Here is a 20,154-nt window from a genome sequence, read left to right as displayed (position 1 = left end):
GCGATGTAATATCAGGATGACAAGTTGTCATAATATTGGGAAGAACCAAGCACACCTGCATAGGTGTCCGATGTCCAAGGAAGGGAGACAACACTTGCTGCGACACCGATATAACACCCTGCTAGGAAAAGCATAAACACAAAAACTCCCAGTGCAGGTCAAGAGTCCAAAACCAACTAATGCTGAATTTGATAAGCAAGAATTTGGTATGAAATACAGCAAACTTGTAATATTGATAAGAGCTTCAAGCTACCTGACTTACAATTGGTTTATCTTCTAGGACCACGAGAATTGGTATGATGAGAGACAGCAAAGGTCCATCCAGCTCTGCACTGTGCCACCGAGAGATGCCAGCACAGCAAGTGCTCTGGAAAGGGTTAAGTAGGGAATAGGGTATGACCTCCAAATTTTCACTATAAGCAGGATGGGGATCTCCAGAGGCTGCATCCTCAGCACGGTGTTGCGTGAAGGGAGGACAGCTTCCATTAGCTCGTCACATAAAACACAAGTCACTTCCAGCCAGAGCTACTTCCATGACATCTATGACAACGGTGCCACAATTTAATTAGGCTTTGAGCAAAAAGGAGTACGTCCATTTGCTTTCAAGCCCACCCTATGATAACAGTTGCCTGTTCTTTACAATATTAATGACCGTATACACCCTTATCATATTCCCCTTGCCTGGGCCATGTATTTTTCAAGCCGAGAGTCCTATTCGATCGATTGTCTCCTTGCCTAGAAGCCATCCTAGCCTCGATCACGCTTGCGCTCCGTATAATTTCTCATTCTTTCTAGAGATGGAGAGAACTGCCCACAGCTTGGATGATTTCCCTTCTCCGGTTTTTGAATAGGTAGGATGCGCAGTTAGCGACAACAAATTTCATCACCCGTTTAAAATGCAGCATTTCAACGCAGTCAGACTTTTCCGCAGCACGTTACGGCTGGTTTTAGGTTTGACTGTCTTGAGTAATTCCAGGTGATTAGCAAATATTGTCATCCGCCTGGCTACACCCCTTCCAACACAATCCATAAATCTGGTAAGCAGCAGCAACTCCCTGGTAACCTCCCCTTTATTGTGAGACCAGAAAGTTTGTACGTGGACTCTCTTACCCATAAGGGAGGCAGAACACGGGCTGATTAATTGTATCATGCCACGTGAAGAGTTTTGGTTGTGTGACAAATTAATCCACTTTTGTGAAAGCAGGGTTACAGTACGGACAGCCAGTATTACAGAAGGCTAGGGAACGCCGTAGCCTGTTGACTAGTGCAAGGACATTAAACCCGTATTGTGTAGGAGAGGTATGAAATAACATGAATCATCAGCAGCACAAGTTTGGGATATTTAGCATGAAAATTAATCATAGCAAAAAGCAAGAAACGAACTTCTCGCAGTTGCACACCAATGCTACAAGCCCAAGCTGCAGCAACGTGAAATAGCTTGAGCTGTCACTGATGACATCGGGCTCAGGTTCTGTCAGAAATAGCAAAACTCGTGTCATAGTTTCTACCAGTAAGTGCAGATTTTTAAGCATTCAAGACTGCCAGAGGGAATATTAAGCACAACACTAACCAAAATCAGCTACCGATAGCCAAGCCACACAGAAAATCCTCATTAATCCTGCATGGGCAAGAGCAGGTATAGAGGGACTCAGCATCGTTCCTCTCCTGACAGACAAAGAACAGATCTCAAAACCAACAAAGTCAGTCACGTATGCCGGCACAAGGCAAGAAACCGCATTAACAGGACGGTGCACACGGTCCTGTGATGCACGGTCTCTGGAAAGCTGGTGGCCTTGGTAGTGTTAGGTTAATGGTTGGACTGGATGATCTTTTCCAACCTAAATGATTCTATGATTCGTCGGCTGACTGCATACATCGAGGTGAGAGCATGGCGACCCTGGTCGTGGCATGATTCTCAGGCATCTAAGGACAATCTCAACTTGGAGCGCAGACTGTACTACAACTGCGCAAGGCACTAGTGCCACCATGTCTGGGATACTGTACCTGCCGCTGGATCAATAATTTAAGGATATAACTTAAGAGGATTCAAAGAAGTATAGAAATAATTAAGACTGGAAAACAGGGCGTATAGCGAGAAGCTTTACAGAGCCTGCTCTGGTTGAACACACCGCCAGGACTGACATGGAGTGGGGTGGTGGAGGAGTAAAGGGGTAAGCTAAATTAACTTTATCTCAGCTGCTCAGACCGAAGGGGATTTTTAGCTCGTTTTCTCAAGCAGATGTCATCATGAGATCAGATAACCTGGAGAACTTGGTATCAGCCTCAAGCCTCTTAGGTTGACCTGATGCAGCTCTTTCTCCTGGACCAGGCAGACAATCAGAAAAGGCCACCCTCCAGTCACCGAGAGCACCGACACACAGTCACCGGAATGCAGAATAAACTCACAAGGCTACTGAAGAAGACATCTCCTTCCTTCCCCATTCTTCCAGATTTTGTAACCACTCCCTGTGAACAGATCTAGCTGAAAATAAAAATGGTTTTCATAGGATCACAGAATGGTTTGGGTTGGAAGGGACCTTTACAGGTCATCCAGTCCAACCCCCTGCCATAGGCAGGGACATCTTCCACTAGATCAGGTTGCTCCGAGCCCCGTCCAGCCTGGCCTTGAACACTTCCAGGGATGGGGCATCCACAACTGCTCTGCCCTTTCCCAGATCTTTCAACCAGATGTGTTCCCTACCCTGCTAACTGCGAGGCCACCCAAACACAGTACAGCGGAGAAGACGAAGACAAGTAGCAGGACAGTAGCCTCCCAACAACTCTTAGGAAAATTTAAGTGACCTCTAATTTAATAGCGAACCCCCAAAAAGGTCAGAATAAACCTTGTAGTTTTCCACAAAACAACTGGTGACCGCAGGAAGCTGGGCAGCGGCTGATTCTAGAGAAATATTTCTCTGAAGAAAAGAATTTGTATCTTTGATTTGTTATTTTCCCTCGAGCTTCTTTTTTTAGCAATACATCAACACACATTCAAAATTAGAAGCAAGCCCAATAAACAGCAGCTGTAATTTTGCACCTTCCTATGCCGAAGCAGTATTTTGCTGACCAAATATTTAAACTGACAGAACTAATTACTGCTTTTTAAAGTATCCGGCAGACCAAAACAGAAATGGATCCAACATAATAACTTTTCTAGAATGATCCTTAAAGTCCAAGCCAACCAGCCAGCATATTAAACTGGAATCACAAAACAAATTCTGGGCACCCTCTACAGCTCGTTTTATCCTATTGTGCAGTTCATCATCACGTACTGAAAATGTGCACACACTGCAAGCAATCCCAGAGCAACAGGAGCCCACGCAGCTCAACAAATCTCTCACCAATTTTTAAAGGGGCTTTCTTTCAGGTATTTTCCTAAAAAGAAAAAGGGAAAAAAAAAAAAAAAAAAAGGTTGTACCAAGCAGGGAGAACCATTTTTAGAAATGCCTTTTCTTGCTGATCAAAAGTCCGTATTTAAAACTACTAACGCAATTAAAGACCATCATGTGCATCAACCAAGATACTTAGTTCTTGCACCACATCTGAACCCGACCAAAGCAAATCAAACACAATTTATATGTAAGAACTGCCATGGTTGACAAGTTGTGTTTAAAAATTCTAAAACTTGACAGTATTTTAAGCTCTGCATTAGAGATACTGAATACATAAAATGCTTCTTTATTTTAAAAAATTTCTGGGGGAAAAAATTGTAAAAAGGAAGAAATTAGTTGTAATTGTCACGATCGAATTACACAGATCAGATCCAATCAAGGCCTTCCAGATAATTAAAAGATCTAGGAGGGCGTACATAATTTGTATTCACACACTGGAAAGGAACAGCAAATTCTTCTTCATTTCCAAATCCCACCTGGATCCTCAACTCTAAATAAGCTAGTTCTGTAAGCAAACTAGTGAAAAACTTAAGACAAAACAAGTCAGCACATGCATTAGCTGTGACAGCTGTCAGGAGCTGCTTCTGTGGGTCTCAGCCCTTTCGCTTCACTAGTGATTTTGCAAACTCCATTATTTCATTTCCCCAAAGAACTCTGACCATAAAGTTCGATTTTATTTCCATTTCAACCGAGCGATTCAAACGAATCGCTTTCAACGCACAGGCAATTTCAAACACAACCTTAGGCATATTTGCTCCTTGAAATAAATGGACATTGAAAAATGAACTTCAGGTTCCTCTCGGTGCTATGATTTTCACGTACTGCTCGAGTGGGAGAGAGGCACCGTCTTCCTTAAACACAGGCAGCAGAGCGCTACGCTAGCAAAGGCGGGTGTTGCTGGAACAGCGCACGCACACGTGCGTGTCTGCAGACGGGAGGGGGCTGTAATTTGGAGGAAGCAAGGTAGCAGAAATCAATGCGATGTGCTGGGAAATACGACGGAATTCTCAGCGTACATCTTGTGCTACCGCAAAAGCCAGTCAAAACTGCGTTGCAGCAGCCATTTTAACTCTTCAGTGGGTTTACTTAAATATTAATATCCATGTTGCACACAATCGAGGATTCAACATCCCTACTGCTCGCATTTTCACACGTGTCATTACTTTGATATACAACTGGAAGCGTGGAAATCTGCAGCTGCAAGCAGAGCTAAGATTCACAGTGATGGAGCAGAGCACTCGACCCCGTGCGACTGTCCCACGAGCGCAGCACAGCCACTTCCTTTGGCCACTTTAATTGCTCGAATGAGACTCTCCAGTAAAGAGAGATAAGGAAGCGATTGTGCTGGAAAACGGCAAAAAATAATTAAAAAAAAAAACAAACCACCAACAAAAAAAAAGAGAAACAAGTCTCTTTTCACCTATTTCAATGCAGTAATAGGTGACATTTTATTACAAACTACTGAAACACGGATTAACCTTTTAACAGCATATTACCAAAAGATGTAAGACTTTATTTTGCTTAAGAAGTCCTCAGTATAAATGGCAAAAGCTTCTTTTGCAAAACAAATAATGTCAGAGCAAGCTTGAAAACGATGTTTTGACGAAAGCATCCTACCCTGTAACTTGCCTTTCCAGTCAAGGATGACCGAAGCTTGAGAAATCTCAGTGCTGCAGTAAATTATTTTTCTATTTTCCTACAGCCATATCACTTGCTCCACCCCCTGCTTCTTATGATCTGCTTTCAACCACGCCATACAGTCACATTACCATTCTATGGCCTGCCTGGTTGATTGAAAAAAAAAAAAAAAAGAATAAAAAAGAGAGCACCGAACACGGCAGTCAGAGGATCGGTGCGTACAAAGCAAAGCATTTAGCAATGGAAAAATCAGCTTGCCAGCACTGTTGGATATTAAGTTTAAACCCGTTTTAATGGCCCTGCTTCCAATTCAAGAAATTCAAAGTACAGAAATAAAACAGATTTATAAACACGAGATGCCTAACACGGCAAATAAACATTTCTCTAAGTTTAACCATTTTTATTCCCCGTAAAAGTTTGAATTTTAAAGGACTGTTTCAGTATAGCCTTGTGCATTTGCCAACGCCATAAGTCACACTCATTTTTCTCTGTACAATTAATCACATTCTCTTTTGGCGGCCTGACTATGGAATCTTGCACTTGTTTGTATTGAACTGCATCCTGCTAAGGCTAAACTTAGCTAAACCTAAGTTAAGCCCAGGTAGAAGTAATTTACACGAATGCAGACAAGATGCAAGCAGCCGCACAGCAGAACTGTAGCCCACAACCTGAATAAGGGGGCAGAGTCATATCACCAAAAAAAAAAAAATAGCGCAGTTCTGCTGAGATGTATGAATGAAGTTATCAGCATCTACAAACGTAGATGAAATAATCTTTCCAGTTCACAGGTGTGTGAAAGCTTCTGTTGAAGTTCCACGTCCAGTTTTGGGCACTGCTGTCTAAAAAATGAAAACGCAGCTTAAGATGAGGAGAGATCAGAGATCTTGGGGGAAGAAGAAAAGGTTAAAGGAACAAAGCCTTGAGTCTACAGACTGATGAGGTTCAGAAGCAAAGCTCTAGACGATGCTGACATCCAGCCACCCTTATCTCCTGCGAGGTTCAGAGACAAGTAAATGATACAATTGCACAAAGAGGTTGACAAATTCAATTCCATACAGTTCTGGCATTTGAAAGCATTGACTAAAAAAAAAAAAAAAAATATCTGAGCCACAGCGCCTGCTGCACCACTAAACCCAGCACCCATTCCCCACACTCCATCTTCAGACCAACGTCGGAGCTCTCCGATGTGCCACCCTACCCACCCTATTTAAAAAAGCCACCTCACCACATCCTGCCTTCCACCCCTCCTTCGCAACAACGCCATCAACGCATCTACAGCACGACAGCTTCACCTCACCATTACCTGTACTTTGCTGTCTCCATATTCCACCTCTTCTTGCCTCCTTTTTACGCTTAAGTCCCAAGTATCTCCAGATGATGCTGTTCTCATGTCGGAAGCGCAGTGCCTCACACAACGGGAACATCACCCGTAAAGGGATTTACGCGATGTCAGAGCAGTTAAGCCAAAAATACAACTGCGCCATGCAACTACAACGCAATTATGAACTATCCCCTGCTGCTTCGAAGGGTAAGGACAAGGGAATTCTTGATCCTTAACCGCAACACTGGATTTCATATCCGTGCTTTCACAAAGTATTTGGAAGGGGGAAAAAAAGATGGCATTATAGAACAACAGAAAACAAACTTCCCTTCATAATCACTTCCCTAACAGAGAACGTGCAAAAACCCTCGGAAGATGGGCACGATAGGAAGTATTATATAAATTACTATACAGGATTGCTACTAACGAGCACTGCATGAGCATAAATATTACCGAACTGCAAAAATACCCCACAGGCGCACATCATAAAATCCACTTAAAAATCCCTGGTAATGCTCAATTGTAATTTGTTTGTTTACCTGCGATGAGTAAGTGAAGCAACAAATATCATGGGGCTTTTGTCAGCACCTCATTAAGTTAGTAACTTAATAACCTTTACTTTTGTCTATTTTTTAAATAAAAAATTATCACAAGGATGGATTTTCAGAAACGACAACACTGACGTGGAAAATACATCCCACAGCATGGCATCATTTTGCAAGAACACAGCCAATTAGAGGCACTGAAAACCACATCAGCTTCTCCAGCTTACTGACTCCGAGGTCTTGCAGCAGAGCGTGGATCACCCTGTGTTGCAGGAAATTAATTTTTGACTTTTTATTTAACATGGAGACACCTGCCTTCAGGAAATAAGAAGCTGGCAGCAGCAGCAAGACAAATTGCAAACTGATTTTCATCCTGTTTAAGGCCACCTTAACACCAGTGTTGGAAGTTTTTATATTTAATATTAAAGTAGGAATACCTAATGGAACAAGCAATGTGTCACAGTGTTTGTTCACAGTGCCATCGGTGTATGCACTGCCGTACAGGAAGAATTAAGATGGGGTGCTGACAAAGTTTACAGTGCATGAAGCCAGTATAAAGCACATTCAAAATTACACAAAATAACCACAAGGGATGAGACTCTTCAGCTGAGCAGGATAAAACAAGAGGAAGAAATAAAAAACTTTATTTCTTCACCTAAAACAGAAAAATTGTGCGTTTGGCAGACTTTGTACAGCATAAGGGTTTGCTTGGTTAACTCTGTTCTGAACAGAGCCAGCATCATTAAGTAACGTATTTAACATTAAATCTAGCCTTCTATGCACCACGTAACCTTCAGCACGCTCCCGTGAAATACAAGACTCTCTGCAACACGAACGGGTGAGCCAGTGGTTTAGCGACTTGCTCATAACCCCACGGTTCAACACAACGTCAGGGAATGGACCCCATGAGTCCCAGCTCTCAATTTCAGATAACCAAGGGATACAGGAGAGCAGACAGCAGTCCTGAGAGAGAGCAACCCCCTGTGAAAGTCATTCAAAACTGGTTCTTTCTAATTTCTACGCCTATTTCTACACTAACAGTACAAATTAATCCTTAAATACAACTTTTTTGCTTCGCCTCAAAGCTACACCATGAAAAGCTTACATGAAGCTTAGCTTTAAAATAATTCATACTAAAAGAAAGAAGTATTTGATGAAGGTTTGTTGAGTTCATATACTAACTACATCAATTGTATCTATCCAAATATAAAAAGTAAGTTGTAAAATAAATGTTTTAAAACTGTGCTTTAAAGGAGAGAAGAGATAGTCCTCTCCCATCCATAAATACCTAAACAGTTTATTTCAGCCACAGCGGAGTAGCTGTCTCTTTCGTTATTTCTTTTAGTTATCTGATTTCATGCATCAAGGCAAAGGAGATTTCCTGTAGGAATTGTAGGATATTTTTATCCTCCAAATAGAGCGCTGCTTACCGTGCAGGAATCGCGCAGCGCGTACCCGGACCTCACAGAGGCTAGCTCTCGCGCGGAGGCTGGCGTTCTTCCAGAGGATCAACCCCTGGTCTTTGTCACCGTCCAGACCTCAGACTTCATACTTTTAACAACCATCTACGTATGAAAAGTCCTACAGCCCTGAAATCGCCTTTTCTCTAGGATTTAATAAAATCTCCATGCTTCTGCCATTCTGCTTAAATCTACGCTTTTGCACAGGGCTGCTGAAGCGTTCTGTTCAGCATCCTGAGACCGCACCTCTCCTGAGCTCAAGTCCCCGTGATTATCGCCGGCTTCCTTTGCTTCGCTCTGTGACTATAACTTCCCTCCCCACCATCTAGCCACAACCCTGCTGCAAGAATCATCTCGCTCTCCTTTAACCATAACTAGGTGCCTGCCTGGAATACAAGCTTCTCCCTCACAACTTTGGAGGTGATATTACTAAATCCCGTCAGAGCCATCCCGTTTGCAACCCATTTTCTCCCTCTGACTCATCACTAGAGAATAAAGCTTTTGCCAAGGTTGTTCTTGTCCAGTCAGTCCTTTTTAGTTACCATCCACACAGCTAGATGCTGGTCAATCTTCTCTCACAGCCTTCAAAACATGTTCTCACTCTTGCTTAAAAGATCTGACATCCGTACCGGACTATCCCAGATTTTCCATCATCTGAAGTAAGGACTTAAGTCACTTGGCAGAGCTCACCTGCTGTACAGCTTCACGTAAGCGCCTGCTGCTGAGAAATAACATTTAAATATACCTCTCTCCTCCAGCCATGCTTTCACCGACTTTGAGGTGCCACTTAGATAAAGCACGACGCATTAGACCCTCCCTTCCAACACAGATGGCAAAAGGACTCGGAGAAAAGGGCTGCTGAAGAGCAATGCCAGCAACGAGGATACTTTTCATGCAGTAACACCTTTGCCGTCCTCCATGCAGGGGAGAAGCGGCTGGAGAAGCCCAGTCCAGACGCCGCTCTCCCAGGGCACTGCTGAGCAATCCAGCACACAGCAGGGCCAGCCCGGGGGCTCGCTGGCCTCTGGCATCACGTCACCGACCAGGGAGAGCCCCCCGCGCCGCCGGCCACCTCCCCTGGGCTGCCACCCCTGCACAGAGATCCCCCCACCCTAAACCCCCCAGCAAATAGCACCCACTTTTCTCCCTTTCCCTGCCACCTCCCCCAGGACCAAGCACCCCTCCATGAAGTTCCCTCTCCCCCCCTCCAGCAATCAGCACCCTCACCCCCAAACACCCCAGCCCCCCCCCCAGCAAGAAGTAACCCATCTCCCAAAGCACACCCCCAGCTCCGCTCAGGACAGAGCACCCCAAGAGCACTCTGTAGAAAGGTACAGGGCACCCCAACCTGCCCACGCAAGGGTGGCCCCTCTGCTGCTGCTTTCCAGTGAATGGGACCTCCTGCCCTTCAACCCCCCCCAAATAACGAGCACCCCTCCCTCTAGACCGCCCAATAACGAGCACCCCCTCCCTCCAGACCCCCCAATAACGAGCATCCCTCCCTCCAGACCCCCCAATAACGAGCACCCCCTCCCTCCAGACCCCCCAATAACGAGCACCCCTCCCTCCGGACCCCCTAATAACGAGCACCCCCTCCCTCCAGACCCCCCAATAACGAGCACCCCTCCCTCCAGACCCCCCAATAACGAGCACCCCTCCCTCCGGACCCCCTAATAACGAGCACCCCCTCCCTCCAGACCCCCCAATAACGAGCACCCCTCCCTCCAGACCCCCCAATAACAAGCATCCCTCCCTCCAGACCCCCCAATAACGAGCATCCCATCCCTCCAGACCCCCCAATAACGAGCACCCCTCCCTCCAGACCCCCCAATAACGAGCACCCACTCCCTCCAGACCCCCCAATAATGAGCATCCCCTCCCTCCAGACCCCCCAATAACGAGCACCCCTCCCTCCGGACCCCCTAATAACGAGCACCCCCTCCCTCCAGACCCCCCAATAACGAGCACCCCTCCCTCCAGACCCCCCAATAACAAGCATCCCTCCCTCCAGACCCCCCAATAACGAGCATCCCCTCCCTCCAGACCCCCCAATAATGAGCACCCACTCCCTCCAGACCCCCCAACAACGAGAACCCCCTCCCTCCAGAACCCCAATAACGAGCACCCCTCCCTCCAGACCCCGAATAATAAGCACCCCTCCCTCCAGGCACCCGAATAACGAGCACCCCTCCCTCCAGAGCCCCCCCAGTAACAAGCACCCTCCCCCCAAACTGCCAGCGAGACCCCCAGGCCCACAGCACCGAGCATCCCCCCCTCCCCACCCCAGCACCGAGCATCCCTCCCCCACCGCTGTCAGCCTCTTTCCCCTCCTGCCCCCCCTCAAGAGCCCTCCCCCACCTCCTCCTCCCCCCCCCGATCCCCTCCGCCCCCCCTCGCCCCTCCCCCACCTACCCCATACGCATCTTGGAGCCGGACTGGCCGCCGCCACCGGGCAAAGGGGGCCGCGGCGGGAGGCGGCCTAAGTGCAGCTGCTTCTCCAGGGCCGACATGACGACGAACGAGGCGCCAACACACAAGGACACACCGCGAATTCTGCAAATTCCCCCCGCCACACGCACACACGCACACCTCCCCCCCCGCCCCTTCTCCGCCACCTCAAACCGGCCCCGCCGAGCGCCTCAGCAGCCGCCAAGCCCCGCCCCGCGCCGCCCCACCGGAAGCGGCCTCCCCCACAGCGGCACCCGTAGCGCGCTCCCGTGGCCTTCTGGGAAATGTAGTCCGCGGCTCCGTAGGGGGCAGTGAGGGCGCGGTGCATGACGGGAGCTGTAGTCCCGGAAGTGCCGCCCGGCGTCCGTTCCCCCCCCCCCCCTCCCCCCCGCCCGGGGGCGCGTCCCGCTCCCGCCGAGGCGGCGGTTGCCGGGCGGCGGCGCGGCCTGAGGCGGGATGCGGCAGAAGAGGCCGAGGGCGGTCGCTCCGGCGGCGGGGGGCTCCCGGCGGAGGGGAGGTGGGCCGCTGCCGGGCGGGAAGGAAGGGTGGGAGAGGGGGGAGACGGTTTTGCGTCGCGCCGGGCCGCTGACGCCGCTCGGTCCCTCGTCCCCACAGGTACCGGCGACATCCCCGCTTCCACCAGCCTGCCGCCGTTAGTGGAGGGCCCGCTGCGCTGCTTCCTTCGCTGCACCGTCTCCCGAGTCTTATGGACGGTCCCCAAGCCGCCCGCCGCCCTCGTCCGCCTGAGGTGGTGGGGGGAGACCTCCGACGGCACCGTCTTCCAGCCCGCCTCCCGGCCCGGGCAACCGGCGGGGAGAACCAGTGCCCGCTACGCTGTCCGCTGTGGGCCCAGGCAGTTCGCTGCCTACCTGACAGGTAGAGCCGCTTCCCCCTGCTCAGGCACGACAGGGGTTGCGGGGAGACCCGTAGAATTATTTACCCCCCAAGTAACCTGTTTTCACTCCTCTTCACTCCTGTTTTCACTCCTGTTTTCACTCATAGCACTCATCAGGCTGCCCAGAGAGGTGGTGGAGTCCCCATCCCTGGAGGGGATCAAAAAACGGGCAGACGTGGCACTTTGGGACATGGTTTAGTGGGCACGGTGGTGTTGGGTTGATGGTTGGACTGATGATCTTAGAGGTCCTTTCCAACCTTAGTGATTCCTAGTTTTTACTTTCATTCAAAAATAATCCAGCCCCCAAGGCAGGAAACATGAAATTGCTACTCTCCCCTGAATTGGTTTAGTGGTGGCCTTGGTAGTGTAGGTTACTGGTTGGACTGGATGATCTCAAAGGTCTTTTCCAACCTAAAAGGTTCGATGATTATGATTTTCATTCCTGTTCTCACTCATGGCTTTTAGCTCATTTTCCTGATTCAGGTGGCTTTTGATCTCAGCCTGGAATTGCTGCCGGCAGTCTCTCTAGTAGTCAGGTTTAGCGCTCAGGTCTGCAAACTGTTCGAAGGCTCCTGTAGTCCCTGCAGTTTCAAGATCAAATGACTTTTAGTGTTACACGTACCGTATTAAAGATGCATTTTTGTGTTTTAAGGGCACGAAGAATAAAAAGCTACTTACATGAGCTTGTAATGTTATTAAGGGCCCTAATTTACTGAGAGATCTGCAGGAAATTAATGCAAGCCTGATGGCTAGAGTCTGTCTGTAAAACCTGTGCCTGCTATTGCTCCTCGTAGAATCACAGAATGGTTTGGGTTGGAAGGGACCTTTAGGGATCACCCAGCCCAACCCCCTGCAGTGAGCAGGGACAGCTTTAACCAGATCAGGGTGCTCAGAGCCCCGTCCAACCTGGCCTGGGATGTTTCCAGGGATGGGGCCTCCACTGCCTCTCTGGGCAACCTGTGCCACTGCCTCACCACCCTCAGCATAAACAACTTCTTCATTACGTCTAATCTAAATCTACCCTCTTTCAGTTTAAAACCATTACTCCTTGTCCTATTGTAACTAGTCCTTTTGTGGTAATGTTGTACTCATTTATCATAATTTATTATCAGTATAACATTTCTTTACCTGCTGCCTCATTACCATAATTTCATGATATGATGTTATGTTAACTTCTAGCATTTCTGTCATTTTAACAGAAAGGTTTTAATTGTGACCGTGTTGCATGAGACTGAATTGAAGCTGTTCCTGATTTTCACAGATATGGGTGTGCTTGTCCTGGAGGTAATGACCAAACTTGACCATCTTCCAATTGGCAGAGTGCAAATCACCGGGCTGTCCCAGCTCTCTCCCAGCCATCCGATCAATGGGTTTTTCACCATACTTTCACCAACATCTGATAAACTGGGAGAGCTGCAGGTAGTCCTTACATCTTTGCTCTTTATTATAAATTGTATTGCTGTAACACCAGTATCATCAGGTGCCAGGATCAAGCTGTGTGATCTGCACTGCAGACCTGGTCTCAGTCCAAGGCATTCATGAACTAAGGTAGCAAATGAAAAATGGATGCTGACGGTGTTGACTGCCATTTTGTTTAGAAGGATGTGTGGCATTGGTAGTTCAGCTTGAGAAAGAAAACTGTTAGTCTCTGCGCTGAGACTACATCAGCTCTACGCTGATGGGTGGACTGTTCAGTGGATAAGGAATTGGCTGGATGGTCGCATCCAGAGGGTCATGGTCAATGGCTCGATGTCCACATGGAGACCGGTGACTAGTGGAGTCTCTCAGGGGTCCATACTGGGACCAGTGCTGTTTAACATCTTCATCAATGACCTAGACAGTGGGATTGAGTGAGCCCTCAGCAAGTTTGCAGACAACACCAAGCTGAGTGGTGCAGTTGACACGCCAGAAGGACGAGATGTCATCCAGAGGGACCTGGACAAGCTGGAGAGGTGGGCCTGTGTGAACCTCATGAGGTTCAGCAAGGCCAAGTGCAAGGTCCTGCACCTGGGACGGGGCAACCCCCGATGTCCATACAGGGTGGGGGATGAAGGGATTGGGAGCAGCACTGCCAAGAAGGACTTGGGGGTGTTGGGGGATGAAAAGCTGGACATGAACTGGCAATGTGCGCTGGCAGCCCAGCAAGCCAACCCCATCCTGGGCTGCATCCCCAGCAGCGTGGCCAGCAGGTCGAGGGAGGGGATTCTGCCCCTCTGCTCCGCTCTGGGCAGACCCCACCTGCAGCCCTGCGCCCAGCTCTGGGGCCCTCAGCACAAGGAGGACACGGAGCTGTTGGAGCGGGTCCAGAGGAGGCCACCAAAATGATGCGAGGGCTGGAGCCCCTCTGCTCCGAGGCCAGGCTGGGGGAGTTGGGGTTGTTCAGCCTGGAGAAGAGAAGGCTGCGGGGAGACCTTAGTGCGGCCTTGCAGTGCTGAAAGGGGGCCCATAGGAAGGGTGGGGGCAATCTTTTTAGCAAGGCCTGTTGTGACAGGACCAAGGAATAATGGATTTAAACTAAAGAAGAATAGATTTAGACTGGATATAAGGAAGAAATCTTTTACACTGAGTGTGGTGAGGCACTGGCACAGGTTGCCCAGAGAGGCAGTGGAGGCCCCATCCCTGGCAACATCCCAGGCCAGGTTGGACGGGGCTCTGAGCACCCTGGTCTGGTTAAAGCTGTCCCTGCTCACTGCAGGGGGTTGGGCTGGGTGATCCCTGAAGGTCCCTTCCAACCCAAAGCATTCTGTGATTCTGTGATTCTATGAGAGTGAGTTTTAACAGTGGATTTAAACATGGATACTCAGTTCTAACACTTCTCCACAGCCTCAGTGGGCTGGAGTTGTAGAAGATTTTGAAATCCGTGGTTAAGAAGGTGGTGTTCTGTTCTGTAGCCCTGTCTCTGGAGAATTTCTCCTGAAAGGTATTTGCCTGTGATTTGAAAACGTGGAATGTGAAATAAGTAGTTGTAAATATGTCAGAGTTTTACGATGCTATGTAACTGTATGGTATAGATATTACTTTGTATATAAATGCAACAGTTTTATGTAGTGTGAAATGTAAAATTGAATGGAGTGGGTGTTGCACTTAAGAAAAGAATGAAATCCTATTTTCACATTCTGTCTTTTAGGTCTCACTAGTTCTAGAACCTCTGCCAGAATTGTATGACACCAGCAGCTCTGTCCCAACCACAGATGCAAGTTTAGATATCACTCCTGCTCAGGGAAGCAGCAAGCCCCAGTTCCTCGCTCCATCACAGCAGTCCAGGCAAACACGGGTGACTGCTGCTGACCAAGACTCCATTAACAATAGCAGAGCCACAACTCCCAGGTATCTTTTTTCCCCTATGACAAAAACCTGCTTTATTTTGCAGTTCACACGCTTTTTTTAAGTTATGGCTATACACTTGTAAGTTATGGAACACTTGATCTTTTTGAACATGCATTTGCTATGAAATCCAGAACAGTCAGCATTTCAGAGCTTACAGGGACAGTTTCTCATGTGCTCTAAGTTTGCATCCTATGTTGACTTAGTTCAAGCTATGCTAGTTAACACAAATTTTTTACTTACAGCTTGAGTCAGTCTCTGGTATGAGTGGAAGACGAGGAGTCATTAAAATAACGTGTCGCGTTTCTTTTCGGAGCATGTATTGAAGGGGAGCAGCTGCAGTGCTAGGGAGAATTTGAAGAGGTTTGAATCCCTTTACCGATCCACTTTAGTTGTTACTGAAATAATGTTTCTTTTTTTCAACAGAGGAAAGGACCATTTGCTCTTTCAAGAGAACGCTGAAAACATAAAGGACACTTTTTCTGCTTCTCATCACCATCTGATTTTACCAGATGAACGTTTGAAAATGAATCCTTCAAATCGGCACGTGTCGTTTTCCACCAGCACTGATCCTGAAGCACCTGCTAGAACAAACACGCGGGTGCTCTCTTTGCATAACCCGGCTACGAAAGATCTGCTTTCAGGTTTGTATACAGTGGGCATCATCTTTTAGATTTCACAACAAATAGCTCTTGATAATATTTCAGGTGCCTATCTAGAGATAAAGGCTTAAGGAAAAAGCGGATACTTTGCCCACTCTCACTATATTATTTTAAACAGAAAATTATGACAAAAAGGTCTTTCCTTAAAAACTACTGATTTAGTCTTGCTGAAAGATAACTTGAGTATCCAGATCAGGCAGAACATGCTGTCCTAGCAGTCTGCCTGAGCTCTGACCTGGAGGGGTAAAAGAAAAGGTAGCTCAGCTTCAGAAGCTGTTTAATCACTGACGTGTCTTCCGAGGTGTCCATCGAAGGTACCACTCGCATTCCCAACTCTTGGGAGGGTTTCTGTGCCATTGGCATTTTCAGATGGAAAATAATTTCTTTTCCATCACCTGTCAGCTAGCATCCCTTTTAGATCACAGGCCGCCTGGACTGTATTCAAGTGAGCATCAAAGTAGGGCACATTTCCATATGTGTTGTCTTTTGAGTTATTTTTTTTTATATTTACAGAGAACACCTAAAATTAGACTGCTGTTGAGACATGCTAAGGTGACTCTTAGGTGACTCTTACTCTTCCGTAAATTAATCTTGCTGCTCTATCTTAATAATGCCCCTCTAATGGCTGACTCGGTGGGTGCAGATGAGTTATTTGTACGGCTCTGAGTGGGAGACTGACAGGATTCCATTCACTCGATCCAGCTGTGCTATTTGTTTTATGGTGTATAGCATGCACTTAATCTCCAGTATGTCAAGATCTCTTTATAACAGCAGAAAACACATGTTTCTTGACTGTAGCTGGCACATTTATTGTGTTTACACATTGCTTTTAAATTGCATTTGAATGCTGAGATTTAATCCTTCTGCTTATTTCTCAGCCCTTTTGGATCAAGGCAATAAACTCCGCGATGCTATGGTTGTTTCTGCAATGAAGTCTAGCCCGGACATGGAGATTGAACTGAATGAATTGCCTCCTTTTATAGAGAGAGATGATTTCAAAGCACCAGCAAAGTGAGCTTGGAAAACGGGGAAGTCATATTAAGTTCCAAACCATAAATTTTGAGACCTTACCAGGAAAACCTGAAATACTGAGATTCATGTGATGTATTTTAGGATGCTCGTTCAAATGGGAAATTAATTTCTACTCGTGAATAAAAGCCTACATTTTGTGAATTGATTTTAATCATCATGTAGTAAGCCTTGATTTAAGTCATTGACTTTAATTTTGTTTCACAGTGTATTTGTATTTAGTACAGAGTTATTTGATAAGGAAATGTTGAACGTTGATAAGGGGCAAGACTGATAAGGAACATAGCAAATTAAATGTTACTTGAACATAGCAAATTAAATGTTACTCGGTCACAGAGAACAGGTTTTCAAAGAAATGTAAGTAATTAGCAACATAAATTGAGTACTTTTGCATATTCTAGTTTGCCATCTCTTGGTGCCAAAATACCCATGAAAATTTGCATCTGTAAGTGTGTTCTCAGAACTAGTAGTCACTATTTTCTTCCATATGATCTTTCTTAGCAGATTGGAAAAAAAAAAAAAAGTGTTTGTGCCTTTTCAATTTCTAACTCCGACTGTCTTTAGTACTAGGCTTAGTAGGTGTTTGAAATTTAGAAGTATTAAGACAAATGCATGTTTTTTACAGGAGAAACTTCAACTCCTTATTTTGGGAAAAAGATTAACAATGTCTTTTGTTCCGCTATAAACCAGAAAATAATGTCATTGTCTTTGACAGTCAATGATGCTATTGCAAACACAATTTAAATTATTTCTGCTCAAACTATTCCTATTTGGTTTAAAGTAGATGATTTTGGACTTTCTAGGAAAACTTGGTAGAACATCATTTATAAACATCTTGCTTGTCTTTCTCAGGCCCCCTCTCCTCTTGTTTGCAGCAGCTGTGCTTAAACTGCAAGATTGGGCCAACCTTTATGGTTGGCCTCGATGATCTACGGTTGCACTCAATGATCTTAAAGGTCTTTTCCAACCTAAATGATTCTATGATTCTATGACACGTTGCAAAATATAAGATTTTGGATGTGACTTGCAGCACAGTGCAGGGTTGCAGAAAGTTTTTGTGTATCTGGAGATTAAGCTACAGACTGGAGAAGGCTGTATGTAACCTTTGATTTTTATCCTTGATAGGTTCATCTTGAACGTGCCTTAATATCTTTATTTTTCCTTTTATTGCTCTCTGTGCTGCAATCACTGTTATCCAGGAGCCCAAAAGGCTTGAACTCAAATTTTGTGCCCGCTCCTGAGGATCCCCATGTCTTTGGATCTGAAGTTTCAGGTCAGCAATTTGACCTAAACTCTGAAGAGAGAGCAATACAGTTACTGTTGGGCAGGTGAGTGTAATGCGCTGGGGGTTACTGCAAAATTGTCCTTATTTGAGCACTTCATACTGAAAAATGCCACTCGACTCTCAAGTTCTCCACATTTCTGGAAATGTAACCAGTGCATCATATGTGCAAGTGATGGAGGTGTTTTATACCTCAGCTTGCACTCAATTTTAATGTATGACAACCTAGACAGCTTCAAGTCCCTTGATGTAAAAATTATGTCAGAAAGATTAAGCACAATCTTTGATACGATTAAGTTATTTAATAGTTGTAACTGTTGTGCCCTAAAATGTTAAGAAGTATGTAAAAGAAATAGTGTTTCTCTGAATATACAGTGTTGCACTCTGTAAATTAAAAATAAAGAGAACCAATAGCAATTTTTAATCTTTCTCCAAATATTAAATTGATCTTTTTCTCTCATTTTGTGAGGAGTAGTGAGAGTATAAATGATGCTTACGTTGTCTTTGTCCAAATCGGGGGTATGAAGCACACAGCTTCTGTGTCAGATACGGTTCAAAATTTCAGTTCATGCGGCTTGTGCCCTGCACTTGTTTTTGCCTGGAGGTTTATCACTGGATGACACTGAAGTGTCTGCAGATCGTAAAATGGTTTTGAACTCGCAGCACAGATAGAAAACCCTTAAATCAAACAAAACCCAACTTGCTCCAACCATGTTGTAAAGATATTTGTATTTACCTACTCAGACGTAGCTTGTATTTATTTTTTATTAAACTGTCCTTAAGCATTACTGATATCTTAAAGCGTTCCAAAAGTTACAAAGTACTTATGGATAAATATTATAGGTAGATGTTAATAGATACATTTTACGATGAGGGTCATCAAGCGCTGGACCAGGTTGCCCAAAGAGGTTGTGGAATCTCCAGCTTTGGAGATATTCAAAATGCAACTGGACAATTTTCTTACTTGCATCCTCTACCTTTGAGCAGGGGTTGGACTAGATGATCTCCAGAGGTCTCTTCCAACCTCAACTGTTCCATGATTCTATGGATATATATTCACACACACTGTTTTCACATTGGGTCCAGAGATGTTATCACAAGATAACCCATCAGGCTGGGTCAACGGACATGTATTAGGTTGGGCACAGTGCTCTGTAAGCACAGTTTGGCTGTATCTGGAGCCAATATTGCACAAATCCAGTATAGAATAGGCAGTATTATCAGAATTTATAAGACATCGACTGCAGAACTTGCAACACTAAGTTATGTTTCTTTCTCTTGTGTCCACAGTGCTGATGTATCTCCTGTGCATTTCTGGGATCGGACAGGTTCCCTTTTGGATTCCCTCTCTCTCGGGAGTGAGGTGTATGACAGTGAACTCAATGATCCCCATTATGACCAGAGTCTGCTAGAGAGTCTTTTTTACACGGCTCCTGTAAGTGGAGAGCAAAAGGAAGGTGCTTAATAGGTAGTCCCTAAGGTGAAGAAAATCAGAGGTCTGCATCAAAAAACCCAGGCTACAGATTTCAGTATTAGTAAGGCTTAATAAGCATTAAGTATCATACAGAAGCTTGTGAGACAATTGCTTAAAATTAATATTATGAAAAGAATACCATTAAGACTACAAAGTCAAGCAGTGAGTTTGGAAATTGCTAGGATCGAGGCTGTCCATGAAGACTTTTTTTTTTTAAACCTCGGCAAAATTTTGATACAATTTTAATTGTTTCGAATTACTCAATCTGCAAGTTGTTTTTCTTTTTTTTTATGTATCATGACCATTATCTATCTTTCTTGACAGTGACAGTTAACTTCATATTTTATGTGCGTTATTTCTGTTTCAGAAATCTGATTCCAGTTCTGATTCAAGTGATTTCCTCAGTGATGATGATGTTAACTCCTCCAAAAAAGTAACCAAGACAGAAACTCTCGAGAAAGCTGGTCTAATGAATCCACAGAAGGATTCTAATGCCTTTGATCAGGATGAGAAAGTAACAGATACTAAACGGAGGTAAACAGTTACATTAGTGACTTGTTTTGCAACATCTTGCTCAATATAAGTTAGTATTAGCAAAAATCACACTGCGTTATCGTGTCCCATCATAATCACACAATTCACTGAATAACCATTTTGGTGGGGAATTTTCATAGCATCTCTGGG

At 45.6% G+C, this 20,154-nt stretch overlaps 2 protein-coding genes across 2 annotated transcripts in view; one reads left to right on the top strand and one right to left on the bottom strand.

The window, feature by feature from the left end:
* The window catches only part of PPME1 (protein phosphatase methylesterase 1), a 31,866-nt gene extending 20,978 nt beyond the window's left edge, over positions 1-10,888 (bottom strand). The window contains exon 1 of the mRNA XM_075723124.1: positions 10,769-10,888. Within this exon, the coding sequence (XP_075579239.1) occupies positions 10,769-10,866 (98 nt within the window). The 5' untranslated portion in view covers positions 10,867-10,888. The remainder of the gene's footprint in view (positions 1-10,768) is intronic.
* A 372-nt stretch (positions 10,889-11,260) lies between these two features.
* The window catches only part of C2CD3 (C2 domain containing 3 centriole elongation regulator), a 56,323-nt gene continuing 47,429 nt past the window's right edge, over positions 11,261-20,154 (top strand). The window contains exons 1-9 of the mRNA XM_075723123.1: positions 11,261-11,321; positions 11,420-11,680; positions 12,961-13,118; positions 14,827-15,026; positions 15,450-15,667; positions 16,564-16,696; positions 17,914-18,042; positions 19,287-19,431; positions 19,838-20,004. Coding sequence (XP_075579238.1) covers positions 11,261-11,321; positions 11,420-11,680; positions 12,961-13,118; positions 14,827-15,026; positions 15,450-15,667; positions 16,564-16,696; positions 17,914-18,042; positions 19,287-19,431; positions 19,838-20,004 — 1,472 coding nt within the window. The remainder of the gene's footprint in view (positions 11,322-11,419; positions 11,681-12,960; positions 13,119-14,826; positions 15,027-15,449; positions 15,668-16,563; positions 16,697-17,913; positions 18,043-19,286; positions 19,432-19,837; positions 20,005-20,154) is intronic.

The sequence above is a fragment of the Pelecanus crispus genome, chromosome 1 (assembly GCF_030463565.1).
Source record: "Pelecanus crispus isolate bPelCri1 chromosome 1, bPelCri1.pri, whole genome shotgun sequence".
Taxonomy (NCBI): Eukaryota; Metazoa; Chordata; class Aves; order Pelecaniformes; family Pelecanidae; genus Pelecanus; species Pelecanus crispus.
Note: the sequence above shows the minus strand (reverse complement) of the source record. Positions and strands in the feature narration are given on the sequence as shown.